This window comes from Conger conger, chromosome 10 (assembly GCF_963514075.1).
Source record: "Conger conger chromosome 10, fConCon1.1, whole genome shotgun sequence".
NCBI lineage: Eukaryota > Metazoa > Chordata > Actinopteri > Anguilliformes > Congridae > Conger > Conger conger.
Window position 1 is genome coordinate 9403041 of NC_083769.1, and position 9809 is coordinate 9412849.

Below are 9809 nucleotides of genomic sequence, written 5' to 3' on the forward strand. Positions count from 1 at the left end.
GGATTTACTCGTTTACGTTTTGCAGCATTTTGTATTAATGTTATACTTCCGACTCCATACCCTGTTCGGTTGACCAGACTTCTCGCTTTCCTGAGTTTCCGGATCCCTGAGGTTCTACTGTAGCTAAATGCTAAATACCAGAACGAAAAATGAAAAATGAAGAATGTGGATGTGATGGCCCTGCGTGTGTGGTAAAGTGCAGAATGTGGATGTGTGGTAAAGTGCAGAATGTGGATGTGTGGTAAAGTGCAGAATGTGGATGTGAAGGCCCTGCATGTGTGGTAAAGTGCAGAATGTGGATGTGAAGGCCCTGCATGTGTGGTAAAGTGCAGAATGTGGACGTGATGGCCCTGCATGTGTGGTAAAGTGCAGAATGTGGATGTGTGGTAAAGTGCAGAATGTGTACGTGTGGTAAAGTGCAGAATGTGGATGTGATGGCCCTGCGTGTGTGGTAAAGTGCAGAATGTGTGGTAAAGTGCCCTGACCCGCCCTCTCTCTCCCCGGCAGCTGGACTTTGAGCGGGCGCAGGTGCGGCGTCTGGAGCAGGAGCAGAAGCGGCTGTGGGGCCAGGCGGAGCAGGAGCGGCAGCGGGCGTGCGCCCAGGCGCAGGAGGAGGGCCGGCGGGTGGCGGAGCTGGCCCGGCGCCTGGAGGAGGCGCGGGGGGCGGGGGAGGCGCTGCGGGGGGAGCTGGAGGCCCAGAGGAGGCGCGCGGAGGAGAGCGAGGCGCGGGCCGAGAGGCAGCTGGCCGAGTCGGACACGGAGCGGGAGCAGCTGAGGGCGCGGCTGCACCGGGAGGAGGCGCGGGGCCGGGGGCTCCGGGAGGAGCTGGAGGCGCTGCGGAGGGAGGCGGGGGCCCTGAGCGCCGGGGAGGCCCCGGCCCTGAGCGCCGGGGAGGCGGGGGCCCTGAGGGCCGGAGGCGCGGGGGCCCCTAGGGGCAGAGGCGCGGGGGCCACGGGGGCCACGGTCGCCAAGGCCAGAGCGCCCAGCGCCGAAACCGACGCAGACGAGAGGCCGTCCAGCGGAACGCCCGTCCAGGTCAGAGTGAACGGGCACCACGCCCCCAAGGAGGCCGAGGCTCCGCCGGAGAACGGGTTCGAGAACGGGGTCCCGCACTCCCCCTCCGTCCAGCCTCAGCCGCACCCCCAGCCCCACCCGAGCCTCTCCCCCTGCAGCACGGCCTCCTCCTCCCTCGCCTCCTCACCCTGCTCCTCCCCGGTTCTGGCCAAGCGGCTAGCGGGAGGCCCGGGTTTCCAGTCGCCCTACCAGGCCAGCGTCAACCAACGCTTCCAGGCGGCACGCCACAAGTTCCAGTCGCAGGCGGATCAGGAGCAGGGGGGTAGCGGCCCCCAGTCCCCCCGCGACCTTTCACCCACCACCACCCCCTCTCCCCCTCCCCCGCCCCCGGAGCACAGCGCGGCCAAGCAGCTGGCCCGCAACACCGTCACCCAGGTCCTGTCCCGCTTCACCTCCCACCAGCAGGGCGGCGCCAAACCTCCGGCCCCCAACAACTCGCCTTTCGGCACCGACTACCGCAACCTGGCCTCCCCCACCAAGAGCCCCGTCTCCGGCCCCCTATCCCCCGGGATCAGGTCCCCGACCGTTACCCGGTTGGAGAGGGGCCACCCTCCGCCCATACCGCCCAAAAAGCCTGGCCTGTCCCAGTCCCCGGCATCCCCCACGGCACCCTTCCCGGAACTCTCCGGAAGCTGCGGCCTCAGCAGCGGGCAGGAGGGAGCCAAAGAGCTTGACCTGGTCATGCCCTCCACCAGCTAACCGCCCGCGACCCCTAACCCCTCTACTCCAGCCCCGAGCGGTAACGCGCTCTGAAAACACTGTCCAGTTTTATTTATTATATATTTTTTATGACTTTATATTTTTTTAAACCGATTCTGTTAATCTTTACAAAATCTAGTCTCGGGTAATATAGTTAGATAGAGGTTAATATACCCAGATTATATGTATTTTATAATTTGATTTTGCTCAGCGTATAATGATGAAACCTGTGAAAAGGCTGATAACTATGGTGTAAAATTACAAAGCACTAAGTCATGACTTCATCAAGCAGCCAAATGAATAAAAGGGGTGAGTGCCTGCCCAGTTGGCCCCAGCTGTAGGATATGAGAAGAACTCCATATTCTTTCACTGATAGCTTGGCCAATATTAAAGTCTTCCAGAAGAAGGGAAGTCGTTAGGAAGACTTTACAGAGAGTGACTGTAAATTTTGGCCCGCGCTTCTGTCATGGACGTGCCGCGATCGACTGGCTTAACGGATACCTGACGTTAGTGGCCAGGAGGGCGGCGACAGAGAGCAAGATGACAACGGACCAAAAATAACCTTGAAGGTTAGAAAGAGAGGCAAGAAAAAGAAGTGAGGACCAAAGTCCTACCTCCGTCAAACGTCTGTTCAAAGTCGCGTCCGATACAAACTCGGCAGAAGGGGAGAGTGGATCCACAGGTTGATCATTTATATGTCACGCTTTCCACAAAAATACTTTCGCAAAGGATGCGTTGATGTTTCCTTGCTCCAAGGCAAGTTTTGGAGTTCCTAACTTCTACTTCTAGCTCCTAGGAGGAACATTTAACAGGTTGGAATGTTTTTAAAGATGGCGGACCTCGATCGATTTCCGGGTCAGGAGCAAGGAAAGGGAAAAGAGGAGGAGAAATAAGCGGTTGGAATGAGTCGCTTGTCTCTGGAGCCTAGTGTCCCAGCAGAGCTCCCCGTGCTGATTGGGCAGCACTGGGTCCAGCTCCTGCAGAGGGGAGGAGGGTCCGCTACATGCCTCTCCCCCTACACATGAGTGGGTGTCCTTCACAGTTTTGCAAAAAGGGAATTCTTCTTGCTTTAAAAAAGTACTATATTCCTCTGTTTTACCTGCTGTATTTATCGATCCATGAAAATAGCATAAAAAGAAATGGGTTTTGTATTTTATTTTCTTATCCCGCTGTGACCCTGCACAAAATCTACCCCGGGAACTTGGGTCAATGGCATTTCTTTAGTTGGGTCAGTAACATTAAACTCAGTTTCTGAAGGGCAGTAGTAGAATTTGTGTATATGTGTGTATGCTGGTCTTAATTACAACCCAACCTTCATGGATTAGCAGTCTCAGTTTGATAATTCACTGTATAAAATATACCTATGGACAAAATACTTACAGTACAGTGACTAGAGTGCAGTCATAAATTCAAGTGTCAGCTGTGAATAATCCTTGGTAAAAAAAAATAATAATATATAAATATATATATTATAAAAGGAAAAAGAAAGAAATCTAATAATGAAAACATAATTAAAAACTAAACTAAAATAGATGTGGCCCAACAGGAATCAAACTGACAGGATTATGGTAAATTGCGCCCTCTTGTGTGTCATCAAAAATACTGTTCTTGTGAAGATTCATAACTACGTTTCAGTGTGGAGTCAACAGATAGTCAATCACATCTTTTCTCCGACACCTATGTACAAGGCATATATGCCCTGGGTTTGGACAGTGGAGAGAACCCAGCCAATCCGGAAAGTACTTTACTCCTTTTAAAGTAGAGAATTTAGTAGATGGCGCCGTCCACACCACAACTATAACGACAAGGACATTGGTGAATTTCAGAGCGTTAGAGGGTGATTATCAAAGCGTTTTTTACAGCTGCATGAACGATAAAACACAAAATGGCAAAATGCAAAATGGCCGGAACGTTATCGTTCAGAAATGTAGATGCTCACATCGTTATAGTTGTTGGTTATAGTTATCGGTGTGGGCGGGACTTTAGTCTCTGTTTTCATACAAATTGTGTCTGTTAAGAAACAAAAGATTCAGAAAGATTGAAATATTCCCACTGGCAGAATTCTTAGCAATGCGTTGTCTCAGGGGCTGCTGAGTAGCTCTGTCGGTTAAAACGTTGCCTCTCTAAATTTGCGAGGCTCGTGTGCGGCTGTGGGGTGAAAAGAAGCGGCTGGCTGGCGTCGCACTACTCTGAGAAGTGCGAACTATCTTCACTCTCCCAAACCAACTGCAGGGCCGGTATATGAGCGTGCTTGTACGCAGTTTGCGAACCGGACATTCCAAAATCCTGGCAGGATTGAACAGGGCTAAACATTAAAAATAAATAAATACCAGTGGATCCTGTTGAAATGCCTCATTTTAAAGCACAATTCATTTTTTTCCATTAGCACTCCTTTTCAGAATATTTTCTCCAGTTGATTATATTATTTTAATACTTCTTGCCAAATTACTTGACATTGTTTTTATTTTATGTCTAGTATGTGTATAGACATGTAGATTAACTAGTAAATACACTGAATGTTTCTTGACAACACTATTGAGTGAATGATGCATTTTTCATGATTATTTTGCCGTTTCTAAATATATGTACTAAAATTACTCTGATGAAAAGCCGCATTAAAAGAAAACGGTTGGCTTAAAAATACTTATAATTTCTGTAAGAGCATACAATGCCTTTGGCAGCTCTGTGTTCCTGTGAAAAAGGTTTACACCATTATTCAGGACTCACAAGAAGGCAGCCGATAGTAAATGTATGTTTTTACAGCATTAATGTTTTGGGAGACCAATCTTCAAAATGTCAATGAGGGAATTGCTTTTGCCCTCAATCTTTGTGTTGTCTTTGTTTGTTGGCTGCCATTGGAGGAAGTAGTCCTATTATTTCTTCCTTTACTGAAGTCTAGCTTGGGAGAGATTGGCTCCCTCTGCAGGGAACGCAACAACGATATTTTACCACTAGAGGGCAGCAGATACCGTTTGATTTAGTATCGTTTGCGTTGCTCTGTTTTTTTTTTTGTTTTCTGTATTTCAGGCAACAGTTGTTGGTATGCCAGGTTTCAACCGTTTTCTAAAAAGGGATGAATGAAGTGGATTATAGAAAATCTTTCAGGTTGACTTTGGTCGGTAGAACGCAGGGCGCTTGGGTGAGAGTAAGTTAGAATTGCACCGATGTTAGGAAGTGTTTTTAGCCCACAGTTGTGGTTAATGGATGGAACAGTTTAGCAAGACTCACGATATAAGCAGGGTGTTTAAGGCCACGTTTGACACAGTGCTAGGTAATCTCTATAGACAGTTTGCTCTTCTCATTCATAGGCAGCAAACCTTTGGTTTATCATCTGGAAGGAATATAGAAAAAAAACCTTGGCTTGTGAGGCTAGCAGTTAAACAAACAAGACACCTTGATGGGCTGAGACGCCTGTTCAGAAACAGCTTATGCTGCAAAATGGTGTTGTCAGTGCCTCCTGTTAGTGGATAGTGTGAAGCCTACAGACTGTATCACGGCATAGATTCAGGGTGTCAAACTCCAGTCTTGGAGGGCCGCAGTGTCTGCAGGTATTTGTAGTTTCCTTTTAATCAGCAGCCACTTAAGGCCTCCAGAACAAGGTGTATGGACTGTCTTAGCCAATGAAAGACTTAACTTCATCACTCGTGCCGAAACGCATCAAAAAGCAGCAGACACTGCGGCCCTCCCGGACTGGAGTTTGACGCCCCTGACGTAGATGGTTCCAGAAACGTTGAAAATTATGAAGGCGATTCCAAGTGTGTGATGGAAATTCAGTGGACAGCGGCATGTAGAGTGTAGATAGGGATAGGAGACTAATCTGCCCTGCGTTTCTTTTTTACTTTGTTGGCTTTGTAACGTGTAGAACATGACAATAACCCTCTTCCCTTTAACTTTTTTTGCTTTAATGTACGGCCTGGGCTCTTATTCCTCAGCTGTTGTCCTTCAAAAATGGTTTACAAAACTGCATGCGACATGAAAATACAGTACATTGAAACAAGGGCCTTCTCTTGGCCTTGTGACTGTTTACAGTAACGCCGGTGTTTTACAGTAATACGCAGCTTCATTAAAGAAAATGTCTGATATGCATGTCTAAACGGTGATGAATACTGTATAACTGAAGCACGATTGCAGGCTATTGACAAACTGCAATAAAATAGAGCTTTGATTGCTTCTAAGTAATACGTTAATTAAAATGCATTGTGCGTTGCCATAACACTGTTAACCCCTTCCTCCCTGTCGAGTCCCCAGTCTCTGCTATGTGTGGAGGTGTTAAATGGGTATCGACAGAAGTGAAAATTGATAAAAGTTTTAAAAGCATCTGATACTTTTGAAATATGGCTATGCCCAAACTGCACTTGAATTGGGGGCATTTTGTGTTTTTTCAAACAAATACGTTTGTGTACCTAGGATTAACATATATTTGAATTAAGACCTAAATGTATGGATTTATCAAGAACATGTACCATAGCAATAAGTACACTAAATTTCCGCATGCAATACGTTTCACTCCATGTACTAATAAACGTATAAAGCTGAAAGATGATATATATATATATATAAATATGCAACTTCAAGTGCCTTTGGAATTGCATGACAAAATACATATCAGAACTTTAAAAGATATGACAACCTGCTACTGTATTTTATTGTTCATGTACAATGCAATTTGCATTACTTAATAAATACCATAAGGAAAAAAAGATGTCCGTGTTCTTTTACAAATAAAAGGTAGTTTCTACTGCCTTACAAAGTTAAAATGCATAACTCAAGAACAGAAGGAACCCCAGGGATCAAGCTAAAGTGTACCATGTAGAAATTGCTCAGTTGCAGCTGGATTTGAATGTGTATTGCTTGTCTCAATTTTGTACACATCGAGGATGAACACTACTAGCATGTTACTAGCCACTAGATGGCGGTGTTGTATCAAACATTTCTAGATGGTGTAAAAAAATATTTTCCGAAATCTTTATAAGCCAGACTTTTATCCAAGACAGCCATGAATAACATTAATAGCACTACTGTTGCCAAAGAGTATTTATACAACTGATTAATGCTTTTCCAGTAAACTACCGAGTTAAAGAAGGAATCTATGAGACCCCATCAATAAGGAGAGCGTTAAACGGATAAAGCAGACTGCCCCTTTAAATTCAAAGCCGAGAGTGTCCCTGGGAAACCAACACTTCACCTCTTGCTGACAACTGTGCGGGTCATACATTATTGTAGCGACTCGTTCCCAATTCAATTTTCTATGCCTGGGAATTGGATAGGTTTCAACTCGGACACCGGTGTGTGTGTGGCCTGGGAGACCGAGGCCGATAAAGCCTGATTTATAGTCAACTCCAGTAAGCGCATTACAGCGGAGGTGCGCGCCATGCGCAAGCAGTCGCCCCCACTTATGGGCCTATTCAGAGTTGAGAGAGTTTACGCGAATTCAGTTAGGCGCTTAAACGGTGTGCAGGTTAAGGGGAGGTGGGTACGCGCGTCTGTCGGCGATGGAGGCATTTCTCGTTAGACCGACATAAGCACGTCAAGACATTTTACTTACAAAATGTAGAATATCTTTTGCGCGTCATTAAATGTTGCACAACTGCGCATGGAAGTACAATAAATATGACATTTTACCCAAAGTTAGAAACCGAAATTTAGTGGTCGCCCGGAAATGGAAAAGCATTTACGGCACAAATGCTTGCGCTGAAGGGAAGGTATCCGTCACAGTAGGCGCATAGCATACACATTAACATTGTGTGCATTTAATGAACAGACACTAAGAGCCAAGCGGTTGAACGAGTCACATTATTTTTTATGTATACGTGTTTGTGAGTCTTTATACTTATGTAGGCTACGAATAACTTAAAACTTGTAAAATCACTTTTTAAAAAAGTGTTTGTTTTTTCTGAGCCTGAAGTGGAATTCGGAAATTAATTTTGATAATGCTTCAGTCATTCCCTATATTAAGCATTCATCTGCTTTCTGTTCTTGTCTCTACATCTCACGTATCAGTACATAAACAGTGGTTCTTACCTACAACAATGACCAACTACAGAAATTATTTATATTATGTACAACTATAAAAATATATACAAGTATAAAATGGTAAATAATTGAATAGGTCCAACTCTTTGTCTCTGACAAGAAGGTACTTGTTGATGTGACTTGTGCTTACACCCACTCATTCTATGGGAAGAAACACTTTTCAACTTTTGACTGCACTGTACAACTGTACATTTTTGAACACTCAAGTTTTAAACAATGAATAAATCTACCATGAATTCTACAAGAGGAGGTTTGTATATAGTACATTGACACCCTCACTAAAACTCTCATAACATTCCAGAAAAGTCAATGGCAGAGAAGTATTTTAAAATAAATGACCAAAAACATTTCCTACAGTGAACATGAAGTGTTACTACAGTTTCTGCAGTTACAGGATCTGGAGGAATCGTTTTTCAAATGGGGCATGACAAAGGAAAACAAGGGGGAAAAAATGCTTGAAAAAAGAACTTCCCAGCTGGGACATCACTGAAACACATCTGAAATGAAACACAATGCACTATTCGCTTGCTCAGCTGTATACAGACGTGCACTCATTTGTTTTGAGTTGTGTTTTCTTTGGATGTACTTTTCTCATGCCGTTATGTGTAAAAAGTTAAAATAAAAAATTTAATCTGTGATTTTCAGTTTAAATGTAGGAATTTTGAATCGCAGCGATTCTTGAAGACTTGGACATTTATGATGCTTGGATTTATTTATTTACCATTTTACCTTATGAAACACCAAATGTAATAGAAAAAAGAAAACATGAAATGCATCACCTTGGCTTGCTCTGAGTCACTGGTGTCTGGCTATACATTTTTGTACTTTGTATGTGCTAATTTTCTTAGGGTGGACACAGTTTGACCTTGTGCGAAGGAACTTTTTCTGGTGGTCAGATTTTTTTGTTTTGTTTAATTGATCGTACAGGGCAGAAAATGTTTCGCACACCATTTACAATTTTCTAAAACTATTGTATATTTGTATAAACAGTACAAGTAGATGCCTTCTTAAATACTTAATATACACTCACCGATCATTTTATTAGGTATTAATTAGACTTATTTTTTAGGCTTCTGCTGTAGCCTGTCCACTTAGGGTTATGATGTGTTGTGTGTTCAGAGATGCTCTCCTGCATACCACTGTTGTAATGTGTGGTTATTTGCGTTACTGTCACCTTCATGTCACCTTCCTGTCAGTTTTGACCAGTCTGACCATTCTCCTCTGATGTCTCTTATTAACACAGCGTTTCTGTCTGCAAAACTGCTGCTCACTGGATTTTATTTAGTTTTTTGCACCATTCTTTGCAAACTCTAGAGACTAGTGTGCATGAAAATCCCAGGAGATCAGCAGTTTCTGAGATACTCAAACCACCCTGTCTGCCACCAACAATCATTCCACAGTCAAAGTCACTTTGGTCACATTTTTTCCCCATTCTGGTGGTTGATGTGAACATTAACTGAAGCTCCTGACCCATATCTACATGACTGTATGCATTGCACTGCTGCCACACAATTGGCTGATTATGACACCTACTTATTAATGCGGTTATTTAAAGTAAAAATGTTCCTGATCAAGTGCTCGGGGAGTGTATGTACTCTACCAAGTGAGCAGTTGATTAGCCCTGAGCCCTACACTCTTTACAACTCATGACTTAGTTTTCTGGTCCGATGTGAAATTAAGCAGTCTGGGGGTGACATTGGCTCAGGAGGTAAGGATGGTCATCTGGCAGTCGGAGGGTTGCCGTTTGGATACCTGGCTGTGCCGAAGTCTCCCTGAGCAAGACACCTGACCCCCATCTCCCAATGAGCTGATCTCAGATGGTAGCCCAACACCAGTGGTGTGCCAGTGTGTGAATGGGTGAATGAGAGGCATTAATTGTAAATGCACTATATAAATCTGGACTATGATGGATTCCAGACAGGTCAAACCTTCTGCCCCACTCGCCCTGTTTGCATTCCTTTGGACACGGGGTACCCGAGGCCTCCCGTGAAGGTTGTTGGGAC

The 9809-nt window shown here is 44.8% G+C and overlaps 1 protein-coding gene across 1 annotated transcript in view; it reads left to right on the plus strand.

Annotated features, from left to right (window-relative positions):
- The window catches only part of cttnbp2nlb (CTTNBP2 N-terminal like b), a 43220-nt gene extending 40186 nt beyond the window's left edge, over window positions 1–3034 (plus strand). Inside the window, exon 5 of the mRNA XM_061257565.1 lies at window positions 508–3034. Within this exon, the coding sequence (XP_061113549.1) occupies window positions 508–1773 (1266 nt within the window). The 3' untranslated portion in view covers window positions 1774–3034. The remainder of the gene's footprint in view (window positions 1–507) is intronic.
- The last annotated feature ends 6775 nt before the right edge of the window (window positions 3035–9809 follow it).